The following is a 20,487-nucleotide window of genomic DNA, read 5'->3' as shown; positions in this document are numbered from 1 at the left end:
GGGCCGAGAGCTGTCGCCCGCCCTTCTTCCTCGCTGCCGGCAGGAAAGAAAAAGAGAAGGAAAAATAAAAAAAGCCTGGCTGAGTGAGGGTGTGTAACAAGCATCCCACCGCGTGTGGGAAGCCGGCGTCTGGGAATATCGCTTCTTCGCATGCTGTTCTTCAGGCTTTTAGTGCACGCAAGGAAAAACTAGGCATACCCTGGGCTTCCTCCCCCCGAGGTCTTCATCTCACCCTCACCTCCATTTGTTCCCATCCCGGCATCCCGGCTGCCTCCCTGTCTTCCTCCCTCCCTGCTGCCAGCCCCCCGAGCGAGCCGTCATATTAAGCCGCATCTTAGAAACGACAGAGACAACATCTTCTGCACAGCGAGCGCGGTGAATCCTGCAGCGGGCTGATTTCTGGTGCTGTGTAAGCCGAGAGGCGGGGTGGGTAACGTGGCAGCTTCGGCCCGGCTTTGTGGCAGGCAGCGCTGCTTCCTGGCCACTGTCATCTCTGGGAGCGAGCGCCTCTGCCCAGCTTGGCGGGCGGGCGGATGGTAACCGAGGAGGGAGGCACCAGCCACTTCTAGCCGCCTCCTTCGCCCTCATCCGACCCGCCAGGAGCGGGACTCGAACCAGCGGCTTTCCTCCGGCCTCCCGGCCCTCCGAGCGCTGCAGAGGGCGCGCCTGGGCCTTTAAGGGCCGAGCGGGGCGGTCCCGCGCCGGCCAATGGAAGCGCGGCTTGCTGGGAGGTGGAGTGGGCGGGGCGCGGCGGCGCGGGGGTAGCCATGGCGCGGGCGGGGCGGGCGCCGGTAGCGGGTCCGGGTGTGCCGCCGCGGGGCCGTCGGGGGAGCAGCGGCCGCGGCCCCGCGGAGCGCCTGTAGCCGCGGCCGGGCCGCAGGCTGGCGAGCCGGGGCGTGCTGGTGGCGGCTGCCGTGGCGGCGGCGGCGGACGAGGGAGGCGGGAGCCAGCCGCCGGCCGCGCCGCCGCCGACACCCCACAAGAGGATGAAGAAGCGGAAGGAGCTGAACGCCCTCATCGGCCTGGCCGCCGACGGCCGCAGGAAGAAGCCCGCGAAGAAGGGCTCGGGCCACCGGCTGCTGCGCACCGAGCCGCCCGCCTCCGACTCCGAGTCCAGCTCCGAGGAGGACGAGTTCGCGGCGGCGGGGGCGCGGGGCCGCTGCGGCAAGTGAGTCCCCGGGGGTGCCACTGGCCCCCGGCGCGGTCCTGCCGGCTCGGGGCTCTGTCCCCGGCTCTGGGGCGGTGCTGGAGGCGGCTGCGTTGCCTTCAGCGGGTCCGTCTCGCGGGGGTCGCGGGGCGCTGGGGACTGCCAGGGGAGCCCTGGAGCTGCGCTGAGTGTGTCCGGCCCCGCAGGTCGCCTGGCTGGGTGTGGAAGCAGATCTGAAGCGTTCTCTGGCTTTTTTCTTCTCGTTTTTTGTGTTTTACTCTCGCTGTAACCGAAGTCCTTCGAGCAGCTCGGGGTCCGTCGCTTGAAGCGTCGAGCACAGTCGTGTTGTCCCCGCGCGTTCAGCGCGGCACGATCCTGTGTCTGTGCGCTGACGCAGTGCTGGTTTTATCATGGAGTGACGTGTTTTCGCCAGTAGATAAACTTTTCAGTTAAATAACAGCGTTATTAATGGGCCTCTAAGAATAGCTAAAAGTGGGCACGTTGCAGAGAAACTTAGGCTTTTGCAGTTTTGGATAATCTAGAAGTACTTGTCATAACGTTATGATAATACCCTTCCTTGAAGCCTGCTTCCTAAGCTATCAAGCAGATGTTCCTAACGTAAGTTTATGTGAGCAGAGCAGGAAATTCTTAGTAGGAGAAACCTGACAGCTGCTCTTAGATATGCTAGATGTGCCTCCTGAGGATAAACGGAACACAAAGTAATAGCCCTGATCTCACTTTATAGCCTTATTTATTCTTGGAAAAGCTCTTAGTTAGATCTTGTCAGCCAAAAAGCGTGTGTTGTTCCTACGCTGTCCCTTACTTTGATAGATTAGCATTTAAAATAAAACTTTTTTAGATGCTGTTGGAATATTCACGATCTGTTCTTTTTGTTTTACACAGGGGAGACTATCTACGATGCTGCAAATTCTGTTACCCATTATGTGCGTTTGTCATTCTTGCTGCTTGTGTGGTAGCGTGTGTTGGCTTAGTCTGGATGCAGGTGGCTCTCAAGGAGGATCTGGATGCAATAAAGGAGAAGTTTCGAACTAGTAAGTATAAACGTAACTACATTAGTTCATGTTTTCTTTGGGGAGTATGAAAAACTTTAGTTGCCTGCCTGCTTATTCGAAGTCTGAAAGTACTGAGCAGCAAACTGCCCCTGAATTGAGAAGTCCTCTGAGCCAAAAGCACTCGGAGGCTGGCGAATCTAAGGCAAATGTTAGATATGCTTTCCTGCTGTATATCTTCTGAGAAGCAGAGATGCTGGACTAGGTGGGCCTGTAGTCGCTTGTACATACATTTCTAAAATTCCTGACTTTGATCTTGAGTGTTCTCTTCCGTAGAAATCCTATATTTAAAACGAAAAAGTTCTGATCAGCCTCATAAAAGCAGTTTAGGGGATGCATCCCTTAAAAAAAGTAATGGAAAAGAATGTTTATATCTTGAGCTCTTTTAAAAACCTCTAGTGCTTGCTATGGTGTTTCTGCAATTGGAATGTTGCTTTGGTATTACATGTTTTCTTCATATCCTCTGAAATGTTTATCTTGCTTGCACTGACCTGTTCTTGTTCTGCTTTTATGTCGTGTTGCATCTGGTGTGGAGTTGCGTCATGTTTAATGCTTTGAAGTATGGAGTTAATGTGAAGCGTTTTGCTTGTAGGTCTCAGGTTTTCCCTGTCTGTGTAAGATTTCAATACTATAACTTCTGTAGTGCTGAGGTATAACAAATGATGAGATTTGCATGTAACATATGCTCTTGGTTCTCTATACCTCACTTCTGGACACAAGATATGTTTTGGTGCCTTATTTTAGTAGTGTTTAAAATCCTACATGTTGAAAAAGGCAAGGATAAGCTGAGGAGCTGTGTGAATGGAGCAGAAGAGAGTGAAGCTTAAGCATTCAGGTAGTCTCTAGCTGCTTCAGGAAGGTAGGTAGTTACGTTTCGCCTGAGGAGTGCTGCTGTGGGTTTTGTCCCATAGCTTTGGTCTTCATCTTAGAATGTTTGTGCCCAAGGCATGAAGGTGACCTTAAAAATAAGGCAGGTGAAATCAAGTAAAAAAATTAGGAGGCTGCTAGGGCTGGAGGTAAGCCGAGGGCTTGATTTGCTTGTGGTAAAAGAGGTATTGAGGAAATGTGTGTAGAAATTCTTTGCTGTTGGTGTTTCAGGCTTCCTGTTCAGGTGCGTAACTCTGCTGTGAGGTGGGGAGTTGTCTGTTGAGGTGGAACCTGCTGGCTGGCTGGAAATGAGAGAAAGTGTTGCTGATAGGTGTGCTTTCATACTGTCTGATACTGAACTCTTGAGGATACCTGCAGTTACAGATGCTGCTTTGACTGTGCACGTACTGAGCGGCTCTGCCATAGCTGTTTCTGTGCTCCAAGTAAGCTGCTGCTCCTCATGGACGGGTCTGCTTTAAGTATGTACTGGCAGTAAAAGTTTTGCACAATGACAACATTTGTTGGCTTTGGTGTATTATCATTCCTATTCTACATAGACCTCTTTGTTAAAGCAGTTGTTGTCTCTGAGTTTACTGTCTGGCAATTACAGATGTGCTTGTTTTCTCCTTAATAGCTCTGATAGAAAAGCTGTACATTTAATAGTTGGTCCAGTGATAAACTAGTCTCAGATTTCCTGCCACTGTAATAGCATGCCTAGAAGCTGGATGGGAGCCTTATAATGAGGCAGAGCATTAAAAAGAACAACAACAACAAAAAAACAGACTGCAAGAATAACCTTGTTCCAAAGGTAACATTGTGCTTTAGTGAGATGGGTGGGTGGATGGAGAAACAAAGGCATGAGATCCATCTGTCCTACAGCAGGCTTGGAAAAAGGATCTTCCTCCTCTCGATCTTCATCCAGATATCTTCCCCATAAGAGTGGATTCCTGTGGTGGTATTTGTTAATGTTCTGCCGTCCTTTGCAAAAAATTAGTACGGTATGAGTGCTTTTTAAAAACAAGATCTAGTATGCATCTAGTATGTTTAGGGTAGGGGAAAGTTATTGTAGTGTTTCCCTTCGGTCGTTAGTAATGATGCTAAGAATGCATGTAGCACTGAAGAGGTTTTTGCAGTGCTAGGAAAGTTAAGTGGAGTCTCGCTGTACGCAGTGAGAGTGGCAAAACGGAGAACAACTTGTGTACAAGAGCCTCTGAAATACCAGATTCAGTGTGAACTGCTTGTGTCAAACGCACAGTTAGCTCTCGGTCTGTTTTGGCTAAAATACACCTCTCAAGGTCTTATTTAACCAAAAGCATAATTTGGATCTTGAGTGATCAATGCAAATTAGTCTGTATGTAGAAATTACTTTTAGAACTTGCTTCAGGAAAAGTGAATTGGGTTTTTGAAGATGGAACAGCTTTCCAGTTGTCTGTATTTGGGCATCCGCTCCACGGGCATGAAGCCCTCCTGAAGGCTTCCCCTTTTGACTGGATGGGTCACATGAGGAAACTTGTCCTGGGAGCTGCCAGCTACGTACCTCACAGGTGCCACCGCTCTTGGCAGTCTGTGATCTGAATGATGGCTGTTTGTTGTGGAGCGTTCCAGTGCTGTGTTACAGGGTGGAGGTGCACGTTGTGGACAACTGTCATCTCCATCTCAAAACCTTTGCTTATTTGTTTCCCAGACCTAGAGATTTAGGGTTGCCTAACAGTGCTTGCAGCTAAACAGCTTAGTCACTGCAGACCTGGAAGAGCTGCATTTCTGAGGCTTGCTTAAATTAGTTTGAGCTGCATGTTTCTCTCTTCCTGTGGTATTAATCGCAGTAATAACTGACTTTATTTCCAAGGACCTTGTTTACTGATTTGTTTGCCAACAGATGTTAGTGTGTAAGCTCATACATTTTTTTTCAGTTGTCTTTCTGTCACACGGAACAACTGTAATCGCAGTAATCGTTTTGGAATTCCCTTCATCCTCAGCAGCCCCTTTGCAGGCTTGGAAAGGGCACTGAGGCTCGTTTTGCTGCCTCCTTTGCCCTGGTTCTGTTGGCAGTTCTTATTCATGGTCTCGTTATTATCTCATGCTCCTCTGTGAAGGTGACGCGAAATAACCACGCGAAATAACCGCGCTAAATAAAGACCTGCTGAGGCTTGCCAGAATGACAGTACTATTGCAAAGTGTTAAATGTAGTATGGTCTCTCTGGGTTCTCTCTGCAGACATTAGTACTCTTAAAACAAAAAAGAGCTGTTGTTCTGAACAAACACTTAATTCTGAATTGGCAATAAACCCATTTGTAGAAACTGTTATTGCCGCCTTTCACTGCTGTAGATGTTGCTGCTTGTAATTTGTCTTCTGCCTTTCAGCATTGTTTACCTGGACTTTTTTTTTTAAAAAACAAATTTTTTTTTTTTCATTTTTTTAGTGGAATCTAATCAAAAGACATCATTCCAAGAAATTCCAAAACTGAATGAAGATTTGGTGCAGAAGCAAAAGCAACTAGAACAAATTGAGACTGGAGAACAGGGGCTAAATAAAATTTGGATAAATATCACAGAGATCAATAAACAGGTGAGAGGGATCAGTGCTTGGTTTTGAAAAACAATAGAATACTCCATTCAAGTTTATTTTTATAGAAATTAATTTCAAGTGCAGTGCTGAGCTTTTTATCTAAGGACTTCTGTCAGCATATGCTAAAATTTTAAAGTTAAAATAGAGTGTAAGCCCCATTATTAAAAAAGCAAAAAAGTTTGGGCGTTCAGTTGGACTGGAGACTGATTGCAGCGAGGAGAAATTACACAACTGGTGGAAAGACCTCAGGCAGAACTTAAAAAACCTGAGAACTGTGCAGTTCTTAACTGTCCTGCCAAATAATTGTGATGTTTATGATGAGAGATTTGACTTGTCAAATTTCTGAGAGTGTCTGCAAATGTTTCATAAGCATGGAAAGGAGTTACCTGAATCAGTGCAAGTTCCTGTTGCTACAAACGAAGTGCTGGTGTCTCGTGAATATAAAATCTGCTAATTCCCACTCAGAATCTGAGCCGGTGTAAATCTTAGCTCTGTTTACGTGGCTAGAACTAAGCCACTTAACAGAAAGCTGTTTCCTCAGCTGCTGTATTAACTCATGCTTTAAAGAAAGCATCCAGCAAGGCTCTTACTGAAATTCTTGCTATGGAGGGTAAAAGTTCAGAGCTGGTCACAGTTAGTGGTTTCAAGAGGTGTGTGTGGGGAACCCTCCCTGACAGTGCTTTGGGTTTAATTTTTAATGTGTTGAGGTGCCTGCTCAGATTGGTTTTTCTTCAGTCCCATGCAGTGGTTAAGTGCTTAACAGGGCACATAAATATATTTGAAAATTTGGCTTGCTTTCTTTGGCATCTGACAGTATGCGTTATCCACAGATATTTAGATCCTTCATTGGACTTTTAAAACACTATCGTCTGCACCTGGACATTAAAGATACTTGCACGTGGTTCTTGCAGGCACTTAAGTTACTTTAGGGTCTGGTTACAGTCTGAGCCAGCTCTTCTGGGAATGAAAATTCAGTTACTGTTTTTTCTTCCATGAATTGTTGGGATGTACTGCTGGGAGTTATTTCAGCCAATATTCACAGCTGTGGAACCAAAGACTCTGCAGACCACCTGATCAGCATTGGCCTAATGTAAAATTAGAATCTTGCCCATTTCTTCAGCTTGCAAAACAACTTTTTTTTTTTTTAAGCTGAAGAAAGTGGGTTTTATCCACTCTACTTTTGTGTTGTCAAATGTGAGAAGAAATAATTTTTCTACTGATGGCTACAAATTGATCTTGAAGTGATAGCGTTAGCAATTAATGACCAGCATGTAGTTGTTTTTCATTTATTTGACAACCTCTCAATTGGAATGAATAAGTAATCTTGAAGACCCATTGAATAACTTGCTGTCTGGATCAAACAATTGACAGAAATTGAGCTAACCTGCTGTACCTAGATTGTCACTATTTCACTTTTGTAGGAGGTTCGGGTGATACGTGCAACTTGCTTGCCCATTGCTCAGCTAGAAAAGTTGTGTGGCTTTGCCGGGTTTTGCCAGGCAGGTTTGATTGCTAAATACAGAAGTGGATTACTGTTTGCTTCTTGCACAATTTTTAAAATCTTTCTTGTCCAACAGCCTCTCTCCAAGGAGGTGAATGTAAAATGCGCAGAGGGTATCTTATTGAAAAGAAGGGGCATCTATGGCTTTCATTCAGTTTAAAAAAAAAAAAGTAAAAAAAATCTTGCTTCTGTTGTCAGAGGCAGAATATTTTTAATGTAGCCTAGGCAGGACTTCTAACCTAGAGAGAGGGGTGTGTTGTGTGTGTTTACGTATATAATTTTGTCTTGCCTTATGTTTTAATGTTACAAATTAAGTCATTAACATTGGGGAAGGTCAGAATCGGGATTATGTTGACTAATTCTAAATATTCCTCTTTGTTTGTAGATATCACTATTGACCTCAACAGTAAATCATCTCAAAAACAACATAAAGTCTGCTTCTGATTTGATTTCTCTTCCTCTCACAGTAGAGAAACTTCAGAAGGCAAGTACTGTAAATGTGGCTGTCGCTAAACACGTTCTGTGCTGCTCTCAGCTGCAGCTGGGTTCTTGGGGACAGCAGTGACAACAGGAGTTACCCGAATTACATGTGAGAAATACTTGCTCCTCCATCTTGTTTTTAAATTGCACTTCATATACTTGATGTTGTATGGTCCTACAATAATGTATAGTGGATAAAAAAATTTGAAGGCCTTAGTTGTCCCTTTCTGGAAATGTGTTTGTCTCTATTATGTTGTCACTTCTTTATCTTGGAGCTGACCTTTCTGGTTGCTTTCGTTAAAGCTGTTGATTTTCATATCATTTAAGACACTTGCAAAAAGTCCGTCTGCAGTTTTACAACTCTGCTTGCAAATAGGTGGTTTGTTTAGCTTTTTTAATTGGAAAAGAAAATTGATTGCTTTCTGGAAAACTACCTTATCTTGAGCAGTACGTAGTCCTACATCTGGGTCTGCATTTACAGGCTTGAGGTTGATAGGGGTCTAACTTGGGAGCAGTGGGCCCAGAACAGTAGCGTGGGGGTTTTCTTGGTGTTCAGTACATGCACAGCAAAATGTGAGTTGTACTGGGATGGTTTTCTGACAATCCCTTGAAAGAGGGGCCCTGCTGGGTGACACAGTGTACTTCTGAAGTGACTTCTGTTAATACAGTGTCTTACTGTGTGCCTTAGCTGAAGAACTGTCCTGTTTATTTTGGTAAAAAGAATAGCTTGTTGAAACTTCCCTGACTTTTCCATGGAAGTTCTGTTTACTTAGCAATAAACATTTGTATTGGGCTAACATCTAATGTCAGCGTAGTCTTCTTTGTGGATTTTATGGGTTTCCACTTCTCATTTCCTATCCCTACAAAATTATGTATAATCAACAAGCTGGTTATATGCAATTAGTGTGGTTTGGCTGATCAGGCCGCTAGGATTTTTTTTTCTGGGAGGAGTACAAAGCTACCTCCTAAGCTTCTAATTTGCTGTTATGTGTATGCTGGATTTTCACTGTGTCAAATCAGAAGTAAGTCTCAAGGCAGTACCTGGAGTCTGGAACCTGCACTGACTTTGTTTATATAATACAGAAAACCTTGTTGTCATTTTGCTGCCTTCAATACTGTCAGGACAAAGTGTTAAGGCCAGCAGGGTTCAGCCTGCAGTGATGTGCTGAACAGCAAGGCTTTTTCATGTTGAAATAAGTCCATCCTTGGTCATGCTTTGTGAAAATGAGAGATCTTGGGACCCTTGAGTTCTTTCCAGTCTCCGCTGTTGAGTCTAAGTAAGGTGTTAGATGTGGCATCTGTTTCCACTGCTCCCTTGATGCCGTATTACTTGCATTTATGTTTTCCAACATTGATATGATAAAAACAGAGCTGGAATCCTTCCAGGAGGTGTTGAGTGCAGAAGAACTATTCTGAGGTTTAAATACAGTAGTTTTAATGGCTTGTAAGTGTCATGTTAACAAAAAGCATTAAGTGTCAGGACTTGGGCTTCTTCTTGACCTCTGCCTGCGTGCTGCACTACCTCCTGTTGCACAGGAGAGCTTCAGTGGTTGTAGGTTGGTAGCCTGCCTTTTGATTGCCCTTGTGAAAAATCTCCTGCTCAACTGTCCATTGCAGCCAGCAGTCTTTGGAATTACCTGCCTTTCTTGGAGGAAATGACTGCTATTCTTGGAACACGATTTTGGTTTTCTTAAGCCTTTTTCCCTCTAGGTACTGTTCCTGAAAATGGGGAGCTACCTGCTGATGTTGGAGTCCTGAGGGATTACTGAGGGTGTTCCTCTTGGACAGGGACTTTTGTTCAGGCAGATGGAGGGTGCTGAAGGTGTCCTGAGGTCCTCCAGGGCAGAGGGATTGCTTGCTGAACCTGTGTTCAGACTTGCAAAATGAAGACCTGGAGGAAGATTTGTGTGGATATCGCTTGAATATCGTCTGGGTAGCTAGAGAGTCATTGCAGTGCCGAAAGAGCTTATGAGCATAACAGGATCATAGGAAGAGATTTTGGATGGGTCCTGCTTGTTTTAATGGTTGAAGAAAGTATTAAAAATGGAATGAGAAGCGTAAGGGCATGCTCTGTTCTGTTACTGTAACTTCCACTAGCATTTGTGGATGTCCTGGCTGACAATCTGACTCTGACAGGTGCTATGCTGCCAACTGCTGAAATGTCAGTGCAGCTCTACAGAGTAGTTTATGAAGTAACAGCTGAGGGTAGGGGACGTTCGCTTCACATAGGTGAAGACAAGGGAAGGCTGACGCTGGAGCAGTTGGAAGCAAAGGTAGCTGTCGCAGCACGCTGACTGTACGTGCAAAATTCGTGAGAGCTTTTCTGATGTTTCCGAGATATTATTTCATTTTTACAAAGTCAATGCTTGCTCGAAAATCTAATCTGCAACCTTTGGCAGACTAGTTTTGCGGTGTATAATGTGTCTGATGGGTAGCCCTGAAAAGAAAGGCAGGGTAAATGGGTGCTGTCAGTGTCCTTGTATTCAATACAAATACTCTGTGTAGAGCGGAGGTAAGATATCTTCATCTCAGGACTTTTTTTTTTCATTAGTGCCAGAACATTTGTATTGGAGTGGGATTAGCAAACCTGTAATTTTGGTTATCTAGCTTAAGCTCTCATGGTGCGGAGTGTGTCTTCATTTATTGGTCTGGAGGTGCAATGGGTATGATTTGCAGTTTTGTCTGTGAAGGAAGTTCCGAATACTTCAAATTCATGTACGTGTTTTTCTGGCATTCTGCCAGCAGTTTCACTAGCAAAGAAATGTGTTTAGAAGATTGGGACTTTGTGACAATGCAGTTTGAGGAAGGCTGAGGTTTTTGTCATCTTCTTTATTCCAGACTGTTGCAAACATAGGTAGCACTCTTACCAGTGTTTCTCATGATGTTGAGAATATACAGACAGCTATTGAAGAATACAAGAAATCCATAGAAGTACTCCAGAACGATGTGGTAAGAAAATCTACTGATTTAATGCTACATTTTAATGGTTACCTGCCTAATGTGAAGCAAGTTTAAGAACTGTGTGGAGTTTTGCCTTATGCCTTCAAAATACTTATGAGGTTTTAGTAGGTGCTGATTGGTACGTTAATACACTGCTAATCTCGTAATCCATCTCGTGATACCATCTCCTATATGGTATCAAGTATGTATTTTTCTGTAGCCAGAATTGTTGGTTGCTTCTGCTTCCTATCCTGCAGATTTTTGCTTTTGACTACACAGATGTGGAGCCTTGGGAATCTGCTTCTGTGTGATGTGGGTTACTGCTTATGGTAACTGCACTGTCTTAGGAATTGGGGATGGTGGAAGTGTTGAGATGCAGTTTGTTGGCTGAATTAAAGATTCATATAAGGATGAAATTACTGACCATCTTTACCACAAAGTACTCACTGTAGTTATACTGACCTCCACTTGGGATTAACTAACTACTTTAATAAATAAAATTTTTTCAGCTAAACTGCAATACAGCATTACTTTAATAAGAACACTTGCAGTTAAAATCTGAATTATAATTATAGAATCGTTTAGGTTGGAAGGGACCTTAAGGATCATCTATTTCCAACCTCTCTGCCATGAGCAGGGACACCTTCTGCTAGACCAGGTTGCTCAAAGCCTCATCCAACCTGGCCTTGAACACCTCCAGGGATGGGGCAGTCACAGCTTCTCTGGGCAACCTGTTCCAGTGCCTCATCATCCTCAGAGTGAAGAATTTCTTCCTTATATCTAATCTAAATCTCCCCTCTTTCAGTTTAAAGCCATCACCCCTTGTCCTATCATGACATGCCCTTGTAAAAGGTCCCTCCCCAGCTTTCCTGTAGGCCCCCTTTGGGTACTAGAAGGCTGCTATAAGATCACTTTGGAGCTTTCTCTTCTTCAGACTGAACAACCCCAACTGTCTCAGCCTGTCTTCTTAGCAGAGGTGCTCCAGCCCTCTGATCATCTTTGTGGCCCTCCTCTGGACTCACTCCAACAGCTCCGTGTCCTTCTTATGTTGGGAGCCAGTGAAGACTGAGGCAAAAAAGTAATTTGAGTACCTCAGCCTTCTCCATATCCTGGGTAGCCAGGTCACCTGTTTCCTTTTGGAGAGGGCCCACATTTTCCCTAGTCCTCCTTTTATCACTGACATATCTATAGAAGCTTTTCTTTTCACCCTTGATGTCCCTGGCCAGATTTAATTCCATCAGGACTTTAGCTTTCCTAACCTGATCTCTGTTTAGTCGGACAATTTCTCTGTATTCCTCCCAGGCTACCTGTCCTTGCTTCCACCCTTTGTAGGCTTCCCTTTTGTGCTTGAGTTTGTCTGGGAGCTCCTTATTCATCTATGCAGACCTCCTGGTGTTTTTTGCCTGACTTCCTCTGTTGGGATGCACTGCTCTTGAGCTTGGAGGAAATGATGCTTGAGTATTAACCAGCTTTCTTGGGCCCCCTCTTCCCTCAAGGGCTTTCTTCCATGGTGCTCTACAAAGCAGATCCTTGAAGAGGCCAAAGTCTGCTGTCCTGAAATCCAGGGTAGTGAGCTTGCTCTGCTCCTTCCTCACTGCTCTAAGGATCTTGAATTCCACCATTTCGTGGTCACTACAGCCAAGGCTGCCCTTGATCTTTATATTCCCTGCCAGCCTGTCCTTGTTGGTGACAACAAGGTCCAGCATAGCACCTCTCCTCATTGGTTCCCTTATTACTTGGAGAAGGAAGACCATCAATGCATTCCAGGAACCTCCTGGATTGCTTATGCCCTGCTGTGTTGTCCCTCCAACAGATATCAGGGTGGTTGAAGTCTCCCATGAGGACCAGGGCTTGTGAAAGTGAGGCTGCTCCTATCTGTCTATTGACATCCATTGATGGACCTTCCACATCCAGAGCCTCATACCTGTTGTACAGAGGCACCTGCAAAGGCGAGGTGGGCAAGGAGGGGGTTCACCTGCTGCCCTGAGCATGGACTTGCCTCCGTTCACTCCTTTCCTTTAAGCTACTGCCTCCTGCCTGGTGGAGGGAGGATACAGGATCCCCTTGATCTTGGGTTTTTCCTGGTGGCTGTTGCGGTTTCTGTCTCGGGGAGGGCAGAGCATGACACCACCAGTCTCTCTCTCAGACTCCCTGATGCTCCTTAACCTTTCTACTTCCTCTCGCAGCTCTGCTACCACGCTGAGCAGGTCGTCCACCTGGTCACACCTCACCCAGCTGTTCTCACCGCTGCCATCCCTTACCAGGGAAAGGCTCTGGCACTGCCTGCAACCTGAGACCTGGACGGCTGCCTGTTTTCATGGGAGCTCGCTCTGGGTTGCCACATCCATTCTGCCGAGCGCAGAGGACTTTGCTTTCTGCTGCGTGGATACCATAGTGACGCTCCTTCCGAGAGGGTGATGGCCACCAAGGGAACTCACCTCTTGAGCTGGCAGGGTGGCTGTGCCCTTCACGTCCCCCCTGCTGCCCCATACCCTGTTTGCCTGCTCTGGTTACAGTGCTTCTGGACACTCACGCTCCCCAGGCTGCTTTTTGTAGGTGTAGGGGGTGGCCACCATTGCTCTGGCAATGCCCAGGCCACATCAGCGTCTCCCACGAGAGCTGCCGGCTCCTAGGGGGTCTCTTTGCTCCCCTGGTGTTTCCCTGCCTTGGGAAAAGCCCCTGTGTGTCAAGATTAGACACGTTATAAAACTTGGTTCAGTCAGTGTGTGCTATGAAAACATTGCAGATACGATAATGTGTATGGTGGCAGTGAAATGTGTATCGTAATACTTCATTAAAGGGAGAATTTTGGGGGGTTAATTAAAATAACCTTGTGTTTGAAAGAGAAAACTCTGTATTGGCCTAGTTAAAGTACTGCATGCACAATAGGCATGAGTGACTGTAATTGTAGCCAAACATCCTTAGCTATGGCCTGCCAGTTATTAAAAGCTTAGTATTTTTTTACAGGCATTTAGTAACGTAGTTTTCTGCTTCTTTCCTTAGAAGGAATTAAAACAGATAACTTCGCTTCCCTCCTCTGTTGTGCCAAGGACTGAGAGAAATCAGACAGAAAATTGCAAACAGGTATCTCTTTCTTCTGTGGATAAGGAATATTGGTACAAGTATCACTGATACTTGTTTTGCAGTATTGTAGTGTACAAAAAAAGTATGTTTTTTGTAAAGACAATACAGATAGCATGCTTCAAAACAAAATAAAAGATAATTTTGCTGTAGTTTGTTCCTGTGATTGCACAAACAGGACAGTATACCTAGTCTGAGAGTGGATTTTTTTTGTGTTCCAGCCGGGTGAGGAGTAAAAAGACTATAACAAATATCAAACAAATTCTGGGTGTACTTTGCTCATGTAAACGGAAATAAGCTACAGGCTTTTTATCAAATGGATTTTATGGCAGGTACTTGCCAATCTGAGCAAATTTGGGAGTGGCATGTAGTGAGTCACCCTCATTGTCATGAGGTGTGGAAAGCAGGGATAATGTGAGGGTGTTTAGCTGAGTGGGTTGGAATTGAATGACTGCATTTATTTACATTTAATACAGTTGATATCTTCCTCAAAAATGAATCTTGTGTATAAATATGCCTGGTACATGCTTTCTTGGGAAAAATAGTTGGTGTGGTTACTGAGCTTGCCCTAGAAAATTAGATGAATAGGCTTTGTGTGTTTGCTGGCACAGCTGAAGTGATTACATTAGCAACAAAGAGGTTAGCCCTGAGAAAAATCTCAGTTTCAAACTTCAAAAGCTGGAATAACTTTCTGGAATCTTCCAGTTGGATGTTTTTAGCTGTGTCAGTGGAGAGCCAGTCTGAAGTCTGCTTGGTTGAACTGGGTCAGTCACCATGTTGTTAATAGCAAGAGTGCTGCAGAGGTTGAGTAAACTGACATGTACTGTTTTTATGTTTCAGGAAAGCCAGTCACTGCGTGCAGCGTTGGAGGACCTGAATAATACTGTAGTAGCGTACCAAAAATTGAATGACATCAAGCTTCTAAATGTGGATTCAGCCATTGGTAACCTTAGCCGGAGGGTTATGCTCTTAGAAAACTCTCCCCTTGCTGTGAATAATCTGGACAAAATAGAGAACTTGTCTACCAACGTGGTAAGTATTTAGTGACTACGGGTGTCTGCTCAGGCTAGTAGTTCCAGTCCTTGCTATGCACTACAGGTACAGCTTTTCAAACTTGACTAAGGAAAATATCATAATGAAATCTGAGGCACTTAGGATTTCATTTTAAAAGACTGGAATTTCTTCCATATTTCTAACAGATAACCAACATCAAGAGTGTCTCTGAAGTACTCTTTTCTTCCCTGCAGAATCTACAGAAAAATGTCCAAAACACTGTGACATTTAGACTTGGGCAACTGTTTAATGGGACAGGATTAGCAAACCTGTTTAACTATATTTTAGGAAGGCACTCTGGCATGTAACGGATCTGTTAAGGCCACTGAGGAGCTAGATGGGCCTCTGGATTGTTCAACTGTGCTTAAATTCTCAAAAAAAAAAAAAAAATATACTAAGTATGTTTGTAAATCCTTTCAGTGCTTTCTGTATGCCTTACTGGGGCCAGTCTCTGAGAATGTGTTCTGTATGTTTAGCAATAAGGAACATGCTGACGTTGCTGTAGTAAATTACATAACCCACTGTCTTCATGTTTATTCTAGCATGTATTTGTTCTGTGTTTTTCCTGCTTCATGCCTGCCAAATTTGAAGGAAGGGAACTTTATTGTAGAAAATAAGCACATGAATAAACTTGACTCTCCTCCATTTTTCTTGTAGGGGAGTGATGCAACTACCTCTCTAAAAGTGGAAAATGTGGATCAACTAGATAATGAAACTCATTCAAATAAAGAACTGAAGGTAAAGTAATGAAACATAAATTACAGTGGATTAGTAGAGCTTGTCATTGTCTTTATAATCGTGTTTTAAATGAGACTTAATTGAGGAAAGATTTGCAAGCAAGCTAATCTGATCCAGTTTCTTTTAAAAGTCCAGAGTAGAAGGACAGTTTATCCACCTCATTTTGGGGACAGGAAGTCAATTAACGTGGAAGAAAAGTTCTAATAATTTGAAGTCTTATCATTCTGACTATGTACGGGATAACATAGCACAGCTACTATAATATCCTTTGCTGCAGCTGGAAGAATCTTGGGAGGTTCAGACCGTGGTCCAGTGGAACAGGGGACTCTGGAGCCAGCTCATTTATGTGCTGTTTACCATGCTTTCAGCAAAGCTAGCCCAACATTTGTGGGTTCACACCACAAATGGGGTTACAGCATTTATCCAGGCTTAAACTTTCTTGGGTTGACTTAGAGAAGCTTTGCACTAGCAGAGTGTAGGAATTGATGAAAGGTGCCTGTCAGTAATATCTGATGACTGACTGTGAGCAAGTTTAACAGACTAACTGAATGGCCAAATTGTGGGCTGGGGATAAGAGGGGTTGCTGCTGAGGTTAGTTTCCATTTTCTGGAAAGAAGGCAGGTGAGTGAACTGGCTATGCTGTCAGTTCTGGACTTCGATTGATGTGAACTCAAGCTGTCATTTGCATCCCACTCATAAAAAGAGCAAAGGAGCTCCAGATTACGAAACGCGGTGGTTTTACTTTGACAGAGATGTAGTGACTCCTTCACTAAGGTAGTCAGTACTGCAGACAAACATTTGAAACAATTATGGAATTCACTTGACGTATAAATGTTCGCTCCAAGTATGTTTGACTGTTTTATATTTTAATTTTTCAGTCTTGCTCATTTATATAAGGAATAGGGAAATTAAATGTCAGATTGCTTTGAAATTGATGTTTGCAAAATAGTTGCCTACTTTTCAAGTTGAGGTACTGATTCTATTGTTTTCTTACAGACCATGTGAATTTATTCCTTACATCTTTTCATAGATTTTTTTTTTTAATATAGATTTCTAAATCTTGTTTATCATTTTAAACTTCATCCGTCTGGAGACCTCCAAGTCACTCAAAAGTACTTATATATTCCAAATTACTACTTTTCCTGATCTTCTCCATCTACTGAAGGGGTGCTTTTTAAGAATTTTTTTTTTCTACATGCGCAGGAAACAGGAACTAGAGATTCTCAGGTATCAAAGCTAAGAGAGAAGCTTCAGCTGATCAGTGCTCTCACAGGCAAGCCAGAAAATGACAGACCCATTGAGACATCAAAGAATGGTAAGAACATTGTATAATAGTAATCCATAAACCTGAAGGTTACCTGTGTAATTCAAAGAATCACTAATGAAGGTGGATAACTTAGGTTATTCCCCAAGGTTTTTGTTGAAGATTATTTCATTTAAAGTGGTAGGAAACTGGTGGCTCTAAACCAGAAAACTATATGTATGACTACAAAAGTTTAAAGGTGACTTTCCATGTGTACAGCAGGATTCATTTGTATCAATAGCTGGTATTTGAAGGCATACAGTGATTAACTTGTAGCAATTTGTACCCAGTAACATCTTTTTTTCGCTCTTTCAAAATCTAAGTGTACCATAGAGGAAAGGTCTGCATCTCTGCTGACTTGTCTCAGTTCTGCATTCTTGCTGTGTATGTTTAGGTAGTGCTGAAGATAAGATTTGAAATACTTCATTACAGTAGAACTGTGCTTGTTGTTAATTTGCTAAGCAGCAACTTGGAAGTTTAGACCTTGCTGTTGGGGGAGACAGATTCCTGCACTGACAAAGTGAAAACAACCCAGGTGGGCAGATGTAATTCACTTAATAAGGCTTGTTGAGCACTTTCAAACTGGGAAGTAGAAAGCATTTCCAGCTCATTCTTTGTATGGGATTTACAAATACACATCTCCTCGTACAGCATGAAAGATAAAAGCTGTATAACTGTCCAAAATAAGTTTCCTTCCTTCCAGTTATTGGTAAAAGGGGACAGCACTGCTGTATTCTGAAACTATTTTGCAACGTTCTTATCCCACACAGAATCTCTGATGGCAAAAAAAAATTAATTTGTTTTACCAGACTTTTTTTGTTTCTGCTAACTATAATTCTGTGGAATTAGTAAGACTAATAGAAATTGTTTTGTAACAGTTGAAAGTAGTCTGAGTACTACAGCAAAGCCCACAGACCTTTCAAGGCTGGCTTCAAGGTCAGCTGATGACAACACAGAGGGTAATGGACAGCTGAGACATCTGTCCTTACCAGGAATTTCCAGCATTGAAGGTATGTCCTTTCTAGGCTGACCTTTTCATTGTCTGAATATTTCATGTAAATAAAAAGCCTGAGAACTACAGACTTTTGCTTAAGAAAGAAAAAAGGCAATTAAAAAAGCACTGAAAGAAAAGACTAGTGTGTAAAAGAAAAACTGGGATTTAAACAGAGGTGTGCATTATAAATGAATTGTAATTGTTTTGAGTGCCAAAGTATTATACCAAGTGCCCCAGAGATTAAGAGGAGAAGTCAAGGGCAGAATTAGGGTGCTGAAGGAAAATGAAGTAGGTGTGAGTATGTATGCTTGCATTTTTTTTTCCTTTGTTTTTTGAAGAGAACACTGCCTGGTCAAATGAATGGTTTCTGGATCTTGCTGTTCAGTCTTTTCAGCTACTGAAAGGGCAACGCTTTGCTTCAGGAAATGAATAGACACTTTTCCCTTTATATCATCTGTGCAGTTGGTATAGCAACAGTCATTCAGAGCTTGCTTTTGTGGAGGATAACTTCATCTGTATGCAGTTAGTGGTTGTAGAATGGGCTATTAGTTGTGGCCAGAAATAGGGATTATTTTTTTCAGATTTAATATGATTTAATCTGGAAACGTTCATGCTTTTGTGTTTTTCTCCTGAGCTGTTGCCTTCTGCGTTGTTGCAAGCTGTCAGTAAGCTACATACTTGGATTTGCTTAAGTTAGTTACTAGGTAGTAAGACATAGAGCAGTAAAACGGGAAGGGCAGCTTACAGGATATTCCTGTGTACTTAAAGGAGCTACTTTTAAATCCTTTTCTCCTTGCAGATCTTCAGATTTTGTTTGAAAAAGCAACTGAAGATGGTGATGGAAAACTGTCATATGAAGATCTTCAAAAGCTGCTTGGCTCTACAGCCCAGGAGTCACAGAGCTTTAAGAAATTTGACACAGATGGAGATGAGAAATACTCATTACAAGAACTGAGATTAGCTTTAGGTGTATAGGATATATATTTAGAAATGTGATATTGATGGATGCTACTGTAGCTAAAGGAAACTACGGGACATGAAAAACTACGTCTGCACTTTCCCAGTGTTTTACTGATCTTTGGAGCTAAATTACTGTACACATTGCCACCTCTTTTTTTTTTGTTTGCATTTATTGAAGAGAAATTTACAAATTTATATGTCGATAGGACATAATATTGGGACTGTGCTAAAATACAGAAAATTCCCAAACTTGGAAACATTTTCCTCTCATTCTTTTCAAGGGAGTTCTTGTTTTTAATTTAAAATGTGTACATACTGAAATAAAACGACGGTTTTATATTTCACTGAAATTTGCCTTAAATTAGAGAGCTGCACTTTATGTAGAGCAGAAGGAAACCTGTCTTGTAAAGATGGGTGGCTTCTGCTTGTAAATATTTGAGATAGAGTAAATTATGCATATTTAAGGGGAAGTTTGTGTCAGGGGCTGTGTTGGTAGTAAGCTGTTTATGATGAGAGACTGAGCCTAAAAGGAGTGGTTAAGAGCTTCAGCTAGATTTCTAATTTTGACTGTATCCATGAATGAGTTTGGACTCAGTCAGAGGAAAGCAGGAGTGGTAAGTCATGCCCATCTATAGCAGGATTTATTTTCAGAGTCAAGAGTTGAGAGTGTTTTTATATTATGAGCCTACAGGAGCAATTACCTACCAAGTGCTTGGGTTTTCACTTCAGCATTCTTTTAGCTTTGCTGTATTTCCTCCAGATTACATTTTGTGAGATGAACCTATATGTTTTTTAAAAATAGAAAGCATTCAATAATTTCAACAGATGCTTAAGAGGTAAAAGTCTACAGTGCAGCCTGCTGAGTAGCACCTGAATAGTTTATGCCTCGGGTACGACTAGCGGTGGTCTTGCTGACTGGTCACTATGGATCTTCATGAACAGGATGGCTGGTGCTGCCAGTTTCTTCCATCCACTGTTGTTGGGCCCACTGGTGAGTAAAGCATCCTGAGTAAAGCTCCTGGTCACCAGGTGTGCGAGCAGGTGTGGAAGGCCCTGAGCAGGCTTGTGGGCTGTTTCCTGACTAGTGTCAACATGATCACTTCTTGGTACCTTAACCTTTTGCCATCTCGCCAACGGAAGGATATACAAAGCAGGATAGGAGCGTACAGTCGCATTGGCATTCTCTACTGATGCATGCATTGTAAATGAGGAGTTACAAAGTTCCTTATAGTTCCTTACTATAGAGGAATGTAAAGGTTTGTTTATACTAGTGGATCTAAACACAGAGTGTGTTTATAACCTGGAACATAGAAAATGACTTTTGCAGAAGTGATTCTTTTGCAGGCCAGAGTAGGGGCAAGTCGAATGACTTTGCTCACAAATATCACTGATCTTGTTGGGAGTTTTTTGCATCATTAGTGAATTGAAATTGCCCACCTTGCTGAAACATCAGTTGATGTGGATGTTGGTTCATAATTGTTGACTTTTATATAACTTTGCACTGAATGCTTCTAGTTTTATGAATAATTGTATTCTGGAAGTGTGAATCAGTGAAGGAATGTACAAAATAGAAGCCTGTTACCCATTGCTTAGGTGTCTTTCACTGTTGCTCTTCTATCCTGTTTGGGTAATGCAGACGTGACCCAATATGGAGATGCTTTTGATGTGACATTTGAAAATACAGTATTTAAAAACAAAACAAAACCAACCAACCTTGGCTTTTGAGAGGACAAGAAGCCAACACTTGCTTCTTGCCACTTCCCGCACTCTTTTATACACTACTGTAT

At 43.1% G+C, this 20,487-nt stretch overlaps 1 protein-coding gene across 3 annotated transcripts; it reads left to right on the top strand.

Annotated features, from left to right (window-relative positions):
• Positions 1–986: 986 nt before the first annotated feature.
• Positions 987–18,767, top strand: EFCAB14 (EF-hand calcium binding domain 14). Of its 3 annotated transcripts, none has more exons than XM_086617340.1 (11): positions 987–1,168; positions 2,051–2,199; positions 5,505–5,650; positions 7,537–7,635; positions 10,470–10,580; positions 13,575–13,655; positions 14,493–14,684; positions 15,363–15,443; positions 16,647–16,758; positions 17,625–17,756; positions 18,540–18,767. In XM_086617340.1, the coding sequence occupies exons 1-11, from the start codon at positions 987–989 to the stop codon at positions 18,713–18,715; spliced, it is 1,461 nt and encodes a 486-aa protein (XP_086473466.1). In that variant the 3' UTR covers positions 18,716–18,767. The 3 variants fall into 3 exon arrangements, with proteins under 3 accessions (XP_086473466.1, XP_086473467.1, XP_086473468.1); XM_086617342.1 differs by lacking the exon at positions 987–1,168 and adding an exon at positions 1,363–1,765; XM_086617341.1 differs by lacking the exon at positions 17,625–17,756.
• The last annotated feature ends 1,720 nt before the right edge of the window (positions 18,768–20,487 follow it).

This window comes from Tauraco erythrolophus, chromosome 10 (genome assembly GCF_009769465.1).
Source record: "Tauraco erythrolophus isolate bTauEry1 chromosome 10, bTauEry1.pri, whole genome shotgun sequence".
Classification (NCBI taxonomy): Eukaryota; Metazoa; Chordata; class Aves; order Musophagiformes; family Musophagidae; genus Tauraco; species Tauraco erythrolophus.
The sequence above is the reverse complement of the archived record's forward strand: the minus strand, read 5'-3'. Positions and strand labels throughout refer to the sequence as shown.

Bases quoted from the DNA above. Each gene is read 5' to 3' on its own strand.
- EFCAB14 (XM_086617340.1), top strand. From the start codon at position 987: ATGAAGAAGCGGAAGGAGCTGAACGCCCTCATCGGCCTGGCCGCCGAC. The intron at 5,651-7,536 runs GTGAGAGGGATC...CTTTGTTTGTAG, and splicing joins TCACAGAGATCAATAAACAG to ATATCACTATTGACCTCAAC. The intron at 10,581-13,574 runs GTAAGAAAATCT...TTCTTTCCTTAG, and splicing joins AAGTACTCCAGAACGATGTG to AAGGAATTAAAACAGATAAC.